The sequence below is a fragment of the Eumetopias jubatus genome, unplaced genomic scaffold (genome assembly GCF_037043125.1).
Source record: "Eumetopias jubatus isolate StellerSeaLion01/CBP00866 unplaced genomic scaffold, mEumJub1_p1.0 scaffold_8, whole genome shotgun sequence".
Classification (NCBI taxonomy): domain Eukaryota; kingdom Metazoa; phylum Chordata; class Mammalia; order Carnivora; family Otariidae; genus Eumetopias; species Eumetopias jubatus.
The window spans coordinates 118,083,988-118,099,813 of NW_028274814.1; the positions used below are offsets into that span (position 1 = coordinate 118,083,988).

At 37.3% G+C, this 15,826-nt stretch overlaps 1 protein-coding gene and 1 pseudogene across 4 annotated transcripts in view; both read left to right on the plus strand.

Annotated features, from left to right (window-relative positions):
- CFAP54 (cilia and flagella associated protein 54) overlaps positions 1-15,826 on the plus strand; it is a 296,408-nt gene that overhangs the window by 145,819 nt on the left and 134,763 nt on the right. For all 4 annotated transcript variants that reach the window (XM_088025290.1, XM_088025291.1, XM_028105379.1 and 1 more), the window contains exons 37-39: positions 7,651-7,874; positions 8,300-8,435; positions 12,344-12,452. In XM_088025290.1, coding sequence (XP_087881416.1) covers positions 7,651-7,874; positions 8,300-8,435; positions 12,344-12,452 — 469 coding nt within the window. The remainder of the gene's footprint in view (positions 1-7,650; positions 7,875-8,299; positions 8,436-12,343; positions 12,453-15,826) is intronic.
- Positions 646-3,675, plus strand: LOC114210972 (translationally-controlled tumor protein-like; annotated as a pseudogene).

The window sequence follows — 15,826 nt, forward strand, 5'->3', positions numbered from 1 at the left end:
CAAGGGAGATCATAGAGCCTGTCAGTTGCTCTTGACTTCACTGCTTTATCTGCCCTTGTTCTAGTACTCCAGATCTGGTAGACTTTGCAGCCATTTAAGCCTACCACACTATGGTTTAAAACATGCTATAACCCAAACACATTGAAATTTAATAAATACATAAGCACATTGAGTCATGGAATTTATAACATTTTCAGATATAAAATATGTGAAAACAGTAGCACAAAAGACAGAGTAATAAGTTTTTTACACTTTTTATAAATATAAAGTAGTACACTATTAACTCTTAAGTGGAATGTGATATATTAAGGATGCATTTAATAATCCTTAGAGTAATACCAAAAAAGAGATAGAGCTACAAAGCCATTGCGGTGAAGTGGAAACTAAATAGTGGTCAATGAATTAAAGAAAGCAGAAAAAAAGAAACAGGAACAGGAACATACGGGCAGAACAGAAAGCAAATAGCAAATAATAAATCTACCCCAATCATATCAATTACTATATTAAATAAAAGTGGCTTAAACACCCTAATCAAAAGGCAGAGTATGTTGGATAAAAAGAAAGACATGTAATAGTTGGCCACATGAGAAGTATTCTGAACATAAAGAAATTGATTGAAAATAAATCAGTGGAAAGAGATATACCATGAATAATACAGTAAACATAAAAAACTGGTGAGACTTATTAATATTAGATAAAATAACCTTTAAATCAGGGAGTATTTTGACAGATAAAGAGAGACATTTTATAATGAGAAGAGGCTTAATTAATCAAGAAGACATATTAATCATAAATGTGTATGCTCCTAATAAGAGAGATTCAGAGTATACTCTAGACACCCAAAGCCTGAAGAACTTCCAGAATGGTGAAAGCATTGATGTGTTGGGTGACTCCATGGGGAGAGGACATGGAACCCCCTTATCCAGGACCCTTCTGGACTGTGTACCTCTTTCATTTGGCTGTCCCTGAGTTGTACCTTTATAATAAAACTGTGTTCCTAGGTATAGTGTTTTAAGTGAATGACAACGAATTATTGAATCTGAGGGGGTTGTGGAAACCCCTAAATTTATAGCTATTCAGTCAGAAGTGCAGGTGACCTGAGACTTGTGGCTGACATCTGAAGTAAGGGCAGTCTTGTGGAGGACTAAGTCTTGGAGTCTGACCTTAATTCTGGAGAGGTTGTTAGTGTCAGAATTGAAGTGCAGCACACATAAGAGGGTTAGAAACAGAGCACAAGTGCATATGGTGTGCTCACCAAGATGGATCATATGCAGGGTCAAAAAATAAGTCATAATAAAATTTAAAAGACTGAAATCTTGAAGAGTATGTTCTCTGACCCCTACCTTATGAATAGACCAATAGAAATTAGGAAGAAAAATCTCCAAATATCTGGACATTAACACAGTTTTAAATAATCCATGGGTCAAAGAAGAAAACCCAAGAGAAACTTAAAAATATTTCAAACTGGACAACATATCAAAATTTGTGGGATGCAAATAAACCAGTATGTAGAGGAACTTAATAGTTTTAAATGTTTAAGAGTAAAGAAGAAAGATATAACATCAGTTATCTAAGTGTCCACCTATAGGAGCTCAAAAAAGAAGAACAAATTAAATCCAAAGTAAGTAAAAAGAACAAAGAAAATAAGTGAAAGAATAAGAGGAGAAATAATTTATATATAAAACAAAACAAAATTAGTAAAGTTAATAAATTAATCATTTGAAAAGATTATTAAAATTGGCAGAATCCTAGGAATACTGAGGAACAAAAGAAAGAAAAGCATTAATAACTTGACATTAGTGATGAAAGAGAGATATAACTACAGATCCTATAGATATTAAAAGAAAAAGAGAATATTATGATCAATTTTTACTAATGAATTTGATAACTTTAAATGAAATGGACATGTTTATCACAAAGCACAGCTTAAATCTAACACAAGAAGCAATAGAAAAAATGAATTGCCCTAAATATATTAAGGAAAATGAATTTATAATTAGGAACTTTGAGATAAAGAAAACTCCATACCCAGAATATTTCCCTGCAGAATTCGAGCAAACATATAAGGACAAAATCATAAATCATGCACAAAAATTTTTTTCAGAAGTGAAGCCAGCTTAACCCTGACAGAAAATATCAAAAAGAGAAGTATGAACCAATATCCCTCATGAACATAGACAAAGAACTCCTTAATGAAATATTAGCAGATCAATCCCAGCATATATAAAATATGCAAATGAGGTCTATAATATCTACAGTTATACAAATGATGATCAAGTGGGCTTATCCCAGAAATGTAAGGTTAACATTTAAAGATCAGTCAAGCAGTGCCTGGGTGGCTCAGTTGGTTAAGCGTCCAACTCTTGGTTTTGGCTCAGGTCGTGATCTCAGGGTGGTGAGATCAAGCACCATGTTGGGCTCTGCACACAGTGTGGAGTCTGCTTGAGATTCTTTCCCCCATCTTTTCCCTCCCCATCTGCTTCTCCCCCTGTTCGTGTGTGCTCTCTCAAATAAAAAGATAAAAATCTTAAAAAAAAATAAAGATCAAGATAATTCACCATATTAACAGGATAAAAGAGACAAATTATATGACCATTGAAATAGATACAGCAAAAGCATTTACAAAATTTGATACCACTTTTTCCACCTGCTTTCCCTCCCCTTGAGTGCTGCTCTAGCTGCATTGCTCTTGCTCTGAATTCTGGGTTCCTGCTAAGCCAGGGTAGCTGTTCTCTTTCTCTGGCTGTCGTCATATTATCTACCTGGACCTCATCAGTCATGATGAGATGTTCTCTGACATCTACAAGATTCAGGAGGTTGCAAATGAGCTGTGCCTGGAGATGAGTGAGAAAATAGTAGGACAGAAGGTACCATTGATGGAAATGGACTTCTTGAAGGCCCCCAAGGCAAAGGTACTGAAAGCACAGTAATCATTGGTGTTGATGTTGTTGGGAACCATTACTTACAGGAAACAAGCTTCACAAATGAAGCCTATGAAAAGTACATCATAGATTATAGGAAATCATTCTAAGGCAAACTTGAAGAACAGGGATCAGAAAGTGTAAACCTTTTGAGCACTGTGAATTGTGCAAGACTGTTGAATCACAGATCTGTACCTCTGAAACAAATAATGCAATATATGTTATTGTGATATAATGGTGATATAAGGCAATATAATGTGATAAACATGTCCATTTCAATTAAAGAAGAAGAAGATAGCAGGAGGGGAAGAATGAAGGGGGGGAAATCGGAGAGGGAGACGAACCATGAGAGAAGATGGACTCTGAAAAACAAACTGAGGGTTCTAGAGGGGAGGGGGGTGGGGGGATGGGTTAGCCTGGTGATGGGTATTAAAGAGGGCACGTTCTGCGTGGAGCACTGGGTGTTATATACAAACAATGAATCATGGAACACTACATCAAAAACTGATGATGCAATGTATGGTGATTAACATAACAATAAAAAAATTTAAAGAAAAAAGAGAGAAAGTGTAAACCTTTTATAGCAGAGGCTGCAGACAAATAAAGCATATCTTTGCTAATTCAAAACTACCGGTTCTTTATTGGTGAAAACATGAATTCAGATGGCATGGTTGCTCTGCTGGACTACCGTGAGGATGGTGCAACCCTATATATGATTTTCTTTAAGGATGGTTTATAAATGAAAAAATGTTAACAAAATGGCAATTACTTTAGCTCTATCACCTGTCATCATAACTGGCTGCTGCTTTTCACACATCCACACAACACCAGGACTTGGACAATTGGGTGATGTCATCGTGATCTCTTCATTTATTTTAATGTTGATTTATTTGGAGTGGAGTCATTTTTTTTTAAAGAAAAAAACCATATCATGTAGGTTGCCTAAAAATAAAATGCATTTTATACTTATTTGAGAGAATACCTCTTAATTTAATATGTATTTAAACTAAGTCTGTCTTATAGTGTTCCTGAGAAGATAGAGCCTGGTTGACCACAATAGACCACAAATAGAAAGCATAAGACTGTCTTCAGATAACTTTACAGGGGAAACACTTCTGGGACTGCTATATAAAAAACAACAACAAGAATTACAAGTCTTAATTCTAAGTTGAATAAGGAAAAGACCATATTCATAGAGTGCCAAATGTAAAGTGGATCTTTATACATTTCATCACCTACAAACAGAAGTAGTTAACTCTGGAAGACATTATCAAAAGAATAAAAAGAGACTAATACAATTGGAAGCAAAACAAAAACAATGTCATTGATGTTAAAGACTCTCAGCAAACTAGGAATACCTGATAAAAAGTAGTATCTACTGTTAAACATCATACTTAATGGTGAAATATTGTGAGCTTCCCTCTAAGATTGGGAACAAAGCAAGGATGTCTGTTCATACCACTTTTGCTCAATACCATGCCAGAGATCCTGACAGGTACAATAAGGCAGATAAGCATGCGGATTGGAAGGGAATAATATGAATTTTTATATAGAAAATTCCAACTCTTAAGGACTCTGTAAAGCAACTACTAGAACTAGTAAACAAAATAGCAGCACATAAAGTCAATATAAAAAATTTCTTTGTACTAACAGAAAACAACTAGGAAATGAAAATTTAAAAATACCATTCAAAATATCAAGTTTCTAGGAATATATTTAAGGAAATCTGTATAAGATTTTTACACTGAAAATTATAATGTATTGCAGAAAAAAATTAAAGAAGATCTAAATAGACACAGAGATATATCATGTTCATGAACCAAAAGACTTAATATTGCTAGGATATCATTTATTTCCAATTTGATCTATTGATTCAGGGAAATTCTAATGAAAATTCCAACAGACATTTTTTTTCAGTATAAATTGAAAGTTCATTTTAAAACTTATAAGCAAATGCAAAGAAATGTGAATGGCCAAGAAAATCTTTAAAAAGAACAAATTTGGAAAACTCCCTACCTGATATCAAGGTTTATCAATGATGTAATTAGAAGAGTATGATATTGGCATAAAGAGAAACATATCAATGGAATAAAAAGAGACTCTTAAAACAGACTCATACATATGGTCAATATTTTACAAAGATGTCGAAACAATTCAAAAGACTCAAAAAAGAAATAACTCTTAGCACCCAGATGGGTTCTTTAAAAACCATTTCCCAATAAAAGAAATAGGACTCCTTGGTGGAAAAAAAAAGTCTGATTACCTTTTCTATGTGAATTATACTTGAGGATAACCAAATAGTTAACAGTCAAGGAAGAGAAATTTTTCTTTATAGAATTTTCAGGTAATAACTGAAGAAAGAATGTTGAAATTAGAATATCAGGATTTTGCAATTCTTTGTGAATTCATGGGGGGATGAACAGCACCAGTGAAGTATACTTGTTGGAAAAAAATAAATCAAACTGGAAGCAGGGCAAGCATTTAAATCTAACCAACAACTTACAGAAGATCCGGAGACAGAGAAACATTTAGAATGAAACCATGGGGATGCATCAATAGAAATTCCAACTATGGAAACTCTACAAGACAAACAACCTGGATTCTTCAACAAAAAAATTGAAGTAAAAAAAGAGATGAAACCTATAGATTAAAAAAGACTTAAGAGACATAAATGCAATGTTTGGACCTTATTTTGATCCCATTCCAAACTAATGCACTCAAAAATTTATAAAGTATAAAGGAAATGTGAACACTAGTTATTCAATAATGTTTTGAAGGATTTTTTTGCTAATTTCTTTTGTTAGGTGGGATTATATTATTATGGTTATGTTTCTGTAAAAATAATTCTTGTCTTTTTAGAGACACATGATGAAGTATTTATAGATTAATATAATTTGGGTGATGTAATTCAAAATACTGGTGGAAGTGGGTATATGTATAGATTAAACCAAGTAGATCCCAAAAGTTGATAATTGGTTGAAGCTGGTTGTGGATACATAGGGCCTCAGGATATTATTTTCTCTGCTTTTGTAAGTGTTAGAAATTTTCTTTAATAAAAAGTTTTTTTTTTAAATTACACATGGCCCATACTTAATCTTCAGAGTATAAAGACTGGTCTTGACCATGCCAGAAACTTCACTTTCCATATGCTATTTTCATCCCCAAATGCCAGTGCTGCTTATTTCTCAATATTGTTGGGTAATGTTATCAAAATTAGGAAGTAAATAGTTAATACTTTTTTCCTTCTCTCTTGATGGTTGGAGATACAATGCTTTGTTGTTGAGGAAAGCTATATTGGAAGATATAGTAACCACAGAGGGCTTCCCTCTCCTTCATCCCAGAAGTAAACTTACCATGTAGGCATAGGCATGACTAACTGATATCAGATATCCTTCTTCTTCATGGATGGCCCAGGAAAGTTATTTCATTTGGACCCAGGAAATCTACCCATGTCTGAAGAAAGAATATGTCATCCTATAGGCAGGCAGGCTCTGACAGAGCAGTCACCTTGGAAAAGTTGAGTGGGACAGACTTGATTTCTTCTACACTCACCAAGAGGATTGAGTAAAGGCCAAGAGTGCCTCCACTTGGAACCCTGAAGTCAAGGAAATGGAGAGAACCCTTTATGCAGCTCTGTGCTGCTGGAAGTCTTACTGTAGAATCAGTGGGTAGAAGGATGGAGCTCATAACATCAACAAAATGGAAACTACCCTTTATTGAGTATGTCCCATGTGCCAGTGACTGTGCTAAGGAGGGAAATTCACATGGGTCACATATGGCACACCTATTATTCACACCTACACAAGACTGACTTGAGGCATTCATATTACATTGCACAGCCAGATGACTTCCTAGGTCTCTTCCAACCTCAAGAACCATGAATCTTGTTAGTGATATTTGTCCTCTACTTGGTAGAGGAAGGTTGGTACCTTCTCTCCTCTATGCGTGGATTACCCTTAATAGTAACACCAGCTTAAGAGGGGCTGGTCTTGAGTTACCCAACTATTTGTTGGGCTGCAAGCTGGCTTATAGGTGGATCTAAGGGTTTTTGTTTGTTTGTTTGTTTTTGTCTCAATAATTTCTAAGGATATACACAGATGCATCAGGGACTCTTGGGAAATGAATACATTAGTTACATAGTACCTCTGACTTAGGCAAAAACAGGGTTTTCTAGAAGATTTCCTTCTCCATAGGTTTGACCTTTGTATCAGGGAATTGGACATATTATGCCGCAGACTGATGAATGTAACCAATGTATTGTGGAAACTTAATAATTTGCGTATACTAAAACCTGTTCTTCAAAACTTTATCTTACTCGTTTAATGTCCTTACTTACATAGGTAGTGACTGTGGACCAGGAATTATGGACCTCAGTCTGTGCTGTCTAATATGGTAATGACTAGCCATATGTGGCTATTTAAAGTTAAGCTTAAATTAATTAAAATTAAATGAAATTAAAAATCCAGTTGCAATGGTCATATTTCAGTAGCTCCAATGTTCACACATGCTTGGTGGCTACTATATCAAGCAACACAGACATAGCACATTTCCATCATCATAGAAAGTTCTTTTGAGTAACAATGTTCAAGCTTTGATTTGCATAATAAAAACATTTAAATTTTTTTATATTCAGTTCTTTTCCTGTTATATTTTCTATCATATTCAGTTTTCAGAAAAAAAATGTGTAGTGAAATCTGAAAATACATTTTTTTCCATGTGCTACTTGCAGGTTATTGAAGAAAAAGGGGAGTTCAGTGTTCCAAGCTGCTATGGAAATATTAAAAATGATAACGGTGGTTCTAGCCTTGATTTTGAGTATCTTTTGGATGATGTAAATGTGGTTGATTTGAAATGGATCCATAACTTTGTGTTGAAATCTCTGGAACTTTTATATCAAGTGGAAAAATGGGAAACACTGGTATCACTTGCTATCCAATTCAATACAATTTCACAGTAAGTATTGCTGTAAGGGCAATTAAAAGTGACAAGCTTCCATTTATTTATTTTTTTATTTTTTAAAATTTTATTATGTTAATCACCATACATTACATCATTAATTTTTGATGTAGTGTTCCATGATTCATTGTTTGCGTATAACACCTAGTGCTCCATTCAGTATGTGCCCTCTTTAATTCTCATCACCAGGCTAACCCATCCCCCCACCCCCTCCCCTCTAGAACCCTCAGTTTGTTTCTCAGAGTCCATAGCCTCTCATGGTTCATCTCCCCCTCCGATTTCCCCCCCTTCATTTTACCCTTCCTACTATCTTCTTTTTTTAACATATAATGTATTATTTCAGAGGTACAGGGACAAGCTTCCATTTAAAAAATGCATTTTAACTAATGTCTGCTTTTTAATGTATTTCTACCTCTTTCTAGTGAGAGATACACAGAGCAAGTGACACCACTCCTGGTGTACGCACAGCGTCAGCTTCTTCTAAGAATATCCAAGTTCAATGGCCCGGATGTTACCCAACAACCTTGTGCAAGATATGAGGCTGAATACAAAGAGAAGGTGAGTTTGGCTCTATTATTCATGCAGTTGTGATTTCTGAGGAGTGCACGTATAAAATACAAATATTTAGGGATCAGATAAATATTTTTTTTTAAAGATTTTATTTATTTATTTGACAGAGAGAGACACAGCGAGAGAGGGAACACAAGCAGGGGGAGTGGGAGAGGGAGAAGCAGGCTTCCCGCAGAGCAGGGAGCCCGATGCGGGGCTCGATCCCAGGACGTTGGGACCATGACCTGAGCCGAAGGCAGCCGCTTAACCGACTGAGCCACCCAGGCACCCCAGGGATCAGATAAATATTATTTTTACTTAGGCATTTATCATTTAAATCAACAAACGTTAATGAAAGCCTGCTATATGCCAATATTTTCCAGGTACAAGGTAAACAAAAATTAAGTCCTTATACATAGGAAACTTACATTCAGGCCAGAGCTGATATATTCATTAGGCACAATGAGGACATTGTCTAGAGCCACCAAACTTTTAGAGGCCCACTAAATGTTTTAATTTTTTTTAATGTGAAGAAAAAAGTAACTTTTAGGTCAAAGAAAAGGCTTTAATTTTTACAAATACTGTATTTGTATTTATGCCAACATAATCATATGATACAATTTTTAATATTTTTTATGGAGGTGTGGGCCCATGAAAGTGAAAGTGTGTAAGGACCATGAAAATCATGGTGCATCTTTGAGTTAGGTGGAGGAAAGGGAAGTAAATTCTTTCATTTATTAATTTAATAAATGTGTATTGACTATCTAATATCAGAACCATGGCATACAGTTATACAGTTTGCGACCTGGCCCAGGGCCCCCAGTGTACATGAGGACTGAAATCTAGTCCCACCTCCCATACCACTCTGTGTGCTTGGGGTGTTGCGACCACACAGTGAGGGCTCCATTTTCTTCTCACAGAGGTTCCTTATGGCCCTTGCATATTCTTGCCTCCTGCGTATTCTAACACAATGAGAATACAGTCTGAGTTCTTGCTTTATGGAGTTTAATTTTGGAGGGGTAGAGGTAGGGCCAGATAATAAACATGTAAACAGATACATAAACAGGTTTATGATCATTATGAGTTCTCTGAAGAGACTAAAATGGGTCCATGGGTTAGAGATAGGTGGGGTGGGAGGTAGAAATCTGGAATGCCTCTTGGAAACGGTAGCCTTCGATGAGAAATGGCCAGCCATACATAAGAGAGAGCCTTCCAGCCCAAGGGAAGAATAAGGGCAAAGGCCCTGAGGTGGGACAAGACGAAGGCCTGAGTGGCTGGAATGTCACAGATAGGGGCGAGAGTGAAAACAGGGGGGCTTTGCTTCTTCATCTTCTCCCCACTGTCTTAATGGTAGTGTGTCCCAGGACTTTGTTCTTGGTCCTCCTGTCTTCTTTATCCACATCCTCTCCCTTGGTGAGCTCATTCAGTCTGTGGCTCTAAGTACTATCTTTATGATAATGACTTTTGAAATTACAGCTTCACTCTAGACCTTTCTCCTGAATTCTGTGTTGACATGTAATTCCCTGTATCAGTCAGGGTTCAATCAGAGAACCAGAACCAGTAGGATCTATTATCTATCTGTCTGTCTGTCTATCTTCTATCTGTCATATATCCATCAAGATTTATTGCAAGGAATTGGCTTATGTGATTGTGGGGGCTGGCCAGACGAGTCCAAAATTATAAGGTGGTCAGTCAGGATCGTGAGCAGGAAGGAAACTTACAGGTGTGGCCAGAAGCTGTTATCCTTAGGCAGTCAGTGAGGGGTGATCCAGTTAGTAGACTTGGATGCTGTTTGGAGTCTGGAGACCCTCCAGCAGCACATCAGTGACCCACCTGCTTAGATCAGGCCGGCGAAGATAATCTCTTTAGTTTAAAGGAAATTTATTAGGGACTTTAATTAGTATCTGCAAAATCCCTTCAGAGTGGCAGCTAGATTAGTGTTTGAATAGCTGGGATGAAGTGTGTGTATGCTGCAAAATGGATACTTCCCTCCCTTTTGTCCTCATAGTTTAGCCTAACCAAGTTGACCCATCAAAAAACCATCATGCTGCCTAATTAACATGTCTAATACACTTCTGAAATTTAGTATATTTCAAGCAAACCTGTTCTGACAAGTCTTCCCCACTTCAATTGATGACAACACTGTTCTCCTAGTTGCTCAGGCTAGACACCTTGGAGACGTCTCAGACTCCTCTCTTGCTTTCATTACCCCACTTCAAAGTGGTTATCAAATCTTCTACCTTCAAAATGTATTCAGAATCTGACCACTTATCACCACCTCCACCACTCCTGCTCTGATCCAAGCCCCTGTTACATTTGCTTGGATTCATGCAATGACTTCCTAATTAGTCTTCTTGCTTCCAACCTCCCTGAATCCCTGCCTCCAGCCTAGTCTATTTTCAATGCAGCAGGTAGAATGACCCTTTAAAAACCTAAGTCAGATCATGCTGTTCCTCCTCTTTAAACCCTACAGCAGCTTCCCATCTGATTCAGAGATAAGGTGAACATCCTTATCATGGCCTTAATGCCCCACACATTCCTCTGTCATCTCCAGTCACTCATCTCCTAATACTCCCCTGCGGGTTTCAGCTGCTCTGTTCTTTAAGCCTTCCCGCCTTGGGATCCTCTCATTTGCTGCTCCCCTGCTTGGGATGCTTCTCCCCCAAATATCCACACTGATTTTTTCTCACCTTTTTCTAGTCTTTGCTAAATGTCACTTTCTGTGTGAGGACTGTTCTCACTGTCCTATATAAAATTATGTACCTGTTTGCTCCATTTCTCTCTACGGCATTTATAACTCTTTAATATACTCTATAATGTACCCTTCTATTTTCTTCATTATATTTCTACCCCCTCTCGAATAAGTTCCATAAATATAGGACTTTTGTTTGCTTTGTTCACTGTATTATCCTCGAGCTTGGAATAGTGACTGACACATAATAAGTGTTTAATTAAGGTTTATTAAATGAAGCTGGGAGGTGGGAAGGACTAGGTCAAAGAGGGTCTTATTAGGCTATGGGAGAGAATTTGCATTTTATTAGACTGTTTACATCTCATTGTATAAGTACCTACAAGGGACAATAAAGAAGCAGCATCTACATCAGACAGATTCAGAGAGGTCTGTATTTTGAGAAATAGGTTAGTTCAAGGAATAGGAGTGGAGAAACAAAGGTTCTTGGACTTTTTTTTTTTTTTTTTAGGGAGAGGGAGAGAGCAGGTGACCCACTAGCAGAGGAGGGGCAGAGGGAGAGAGAGAATCCCAAGCAGGCTCCATGCTCAGCATGGAGCCTGATGCAGGGCTCGATAGCACAACCCTGAGATCATGACCCAAGCCGAAATCAAGAGCTGGATGCCTAACTGACTGAGCCCCCCAGGTGCCCCGGTTCTTGGACCTTTTAAAAGAATTTCCTTTTGTCTAAGATTTTTCTGATTTCAGATATTTTATAATTTTAGGACTTAAGTGTCTGTTAGAAAATAAATTTTTAAAATACTACAGAGGAAGTTAGTTCTGAAAAACTTCACCAGGGAAGTTTAAATTGCATTCATTATAAGTGGGGTGGAAAAAATCAGCCACTGGCAAAGCAGCCTGTATTTTAGATATGTTTCAACTTGCATAATAGAAGATATATTTAGACTAGTGGATTTATAGAATATCAGAAAATCATATTCTAATTGCTCTACATAATTTGCCTAATGCTCCTCCAGCTGTGCTGAACAAAAGAAATACAAAAAGTTATGTGGCTGCTTTTTTTTCATGAAAGTTGTCATGATCAAGTGCTACTCTACTAGCTTTTATTTGTAGCATCCTTTTATATTTCTTCTTTTTGACAAGGGAAAAATAAGATAAACATTTGAACAAATTTTTAGCCATAAATACCTGACCAAATAGTATTTGTTTTCCTTTTTTCCTTTTTAAGATAACCTGCCGAAATTTCATTGGGAAGCAGCTCAAGATTAATCCTTCATCCAGTGAAGTAACAGGCACAGAAAACTGCGCAGATATCCTAAAAAAGTTTGTCTATTCAGGTTGGAACCATTTTAGCTTAAAGCTTTTTTAAAGCAAGGTTTGCTGTTGTGTTCTGCATGTCAGCTCTTCCATAATTAAAATGTTTGCAAAATCTCTTTTGCAGGCTTATTGGACTGAAAATAACTCATTTGATATTTACCATCTTATGTTGCTATAAATGTCACATAAGGGGAATGAAAACATGTTTATTAGTTTGATCTGTAAATTAAAGAAGGGAAGGAAAAAGAGAACGGAAAATTATTTGAAAAATAAGCATGAAAAAGACTGTTGTGTACATTTCCCCCTGTTTTTATTTCACTTGGGAACTCTTCGAATTGAGCTGTTGCTATTCTCTTTGAAGCTCTGTCTTGACTCTCATAGTAACTCCCACTCCCATAATCAGTGTAGATTGTTCTCCTCTTGGCTGTATCATGGTTAAGTTGTAGGTCTTTTCACTACAGCACAGGAGAAGACAAGGGGACGTCATGACTCCTCTGCTTTCAGCCGAGAAGCCCTCTTGGAATATTTTGGCAGTGCAGCTTATAGGATTGAAGCAATAGAATAAGATGAAAATGGGGCATAATGCTTTCTCTCAATTGCGCTTGTCATGTGCCTCTGTTTCTGGTATAGGAAAGGAATGCAGATCTTCCCTTTGCCATGTTAGGATTCTTTCATTTATTTATCTATTGATTTTATGTATGTATGTGTGTAGGTATGTAATCATCTATTCCTTTATTGAGACAGCTAGGTGGCCATTCAGTCATTCAGCAAACATTTACTGAATGTCTACTGTGTGTTAAGTGCCATACTGGGTACTGAGACTACAAAGAGACTAAAGATTTATTGAGATTAAAGATTTGTTATCCTGGAATTTACAACCCATTGAAAGAGACTGATAAAGCAGAGACTGTGGTATAGAGTGATAAGATCTGTCATATTATGGCTACCCCTGCTGTTTTCCACTGTAAGCAGTAGTAGTAAACAGCATCGCTGTGCAGAGACTGTGTGTAATTTGGTAGAGCTAAAGGAAAAAGGAAAAGGCAAAGCTGAGGTTAGAAAGGTTGGCAGAAGGCCTTAGAAGGCAGGATAAAGAGATGCAGATCTATCTGGAGGGCTGAAGGGAACTAGTTATAAGGATTTAAAGAAGGGCAGTGAAACGATCACATTTGCGCTCTGGAAAGAACCTTAGGCAGCAGCGTAGGGAATCAATTGAAAGCACAGCACATGGAAGCAGAAGAGCAGCTACTCCTCACTTGTACATTAAAGATGTGATGAGGCTCTGGACTTAGGTGAGGAGAATACAAGAGTAGACAGATATGAGAGAAAGGCTGAGGAAGTAAGTCCCCAGGACTGTGTTCTATACTGGTTAGATGAGGATGGGAGGAGTCCAAGATGCCTTGGTTTCTGCTTGGGTGGCTAGATGGATGTGATGTATTTACTCTACAGGAAAACTGAAGGGGGGAATAGGTCAGAGGAAGTTACTTAAGAAGTACTGAGTTTGAGGTGCCAGGGTGATACCTGAGTAGAACTATTCAGTATATGGTTAGATAGACCAGTCAGGCATTCAGCAGAGATTTATATCTTCATTATCCATATATTGGTGGTGGTTGAAATCAGGGGCTTGTAGGAGGTCACCCAGGGAGAGTTTTATGGAGTATAGACCTGAGGATGGCCTCACTTTGGAAGCTGTGTCATTCAAAGTGGGCTACGCTATACAGTAGTAATAAACAACCCCCAAATCTCATTGCTTTCACACAAGGGCTAGTCCATTTTTTTTTTTTTTGCTCATGCTACTGTGTTTGATGAGTTGAGTACTGAGCTGCTGCTCATCATAGGTTGATGGAATCTCCATCTTGACACAAGTTTCCATAATTGTTTCCAAGGCAGAAAGGAGAACATGAATTTACCCTCTAGAGGAGCCATACTGAGAGGCTAGGGCAGAAGGGAAGGAGAGAATGGGCCCCAAAACAGGAAGTTTATAGGTGGTAAGGGCAGAAGTTGAAGGTATTCTCATTGGGTACTGAAGATTTTCTTAATAAAGAAAGGGGTTGAGAGCACAGCCAAGGTTGCTAGGGTAGGAGATTTCAGGAGGAATCTGAAAGAGTGGCCTGACCCCTCAGGGAAATAGAAAGAAGATGGAAGGGCTTCAGAGCAGTGTAGAGGTTCCTGTTGAGGGAGCTGGTAACCACAAACTTGTGAGTTTTACCAGCAATGATAAATCAGATTATCCCCTCATATTTATTAAATAATGGAGGTCTAATCAGAGTGTGATTCATCCTGGTTATGTTCTTCTTTTCTTGATCACATCTGTCAAACCTCTGGGGACCTGTCAATTTGGGATCTACAATTCAGAATGTGATTTATATTGTCCCTTCCATCCTAAAAAGAATGGGCAACAAATGTGAGAAAATATGTCAAAAAAAGCTTATTATCAAATATGATGACTAGCACTTCAGGGATAAGAAAATCATGCCTAGCATGTGTGACCAGTAGGTCTTATAGATGGTGGATGCAATATATCAGAAAAATACTTTGCCTTCTAGTTGTTAAAGCTACATTTGGAAAGGTAAGATAGCAGGTGGTGGGACAGAAAGGAAGGTAGGTCGGATCAGCTTACTGTAATTATTTAGGTTGATTCTCGGTGGTGGTGGAGTATAGTCCGTTTGAGCAATGACTACAGCAGGAATATTTGAATGGATAAAGTCTAAAAAATATTGTAGTGGCAGTAATAATGAATTGGGCCACGTACTATATTGAGCACATTATAACCATTAGCTTTTTAAATTTTTATAATTTTAGAGGGTAGATATTATGCTTACATTACAGATGAGAAAATTAAATGTTACTAGTAAATAGAACTTTGGTTCGAACCCTCATCTGTCTGATGGCTCAGCCTGTAAGTGCTCCACCAAACTCCTTGCTCTGTTCACCATTTGTCCTCTTTCAGGTTAGTCTCTCCTCTAAACTGATAGCACTCAGAAAAATTTTGCTGTACATCAGTGGTCATGGGGAGACAGATACTTGATTCTGACTTCCTGTGATAGTATGGTAGTTTTTAGATGATCCTGCATACTAATTGTAAGTCTTACATTGAGTCATTATCATTAAAATCTTGGCATCCAACTTACAGCTCTTTATAAGACTCTAGGACCTCTGTGACTAGGAGCATATTTTGGCCCACGCTTCTGGGCTCATTTGGCAAATTTTTAGGAGGGTGAATTTTCTTTCAGTGCCCTGAACTCAGATCATTAACATGTTTATAAGCATGATGGGTCTAAGGTATGTCATCATGACATGTTTGCAGTACTTTGGAAAGACCAAGTATACTCTTGCTGGTTTCCACACCAGATTGCTGCTTTAGAACATCATAGATTTTCTTTTGGCATAACAGCAT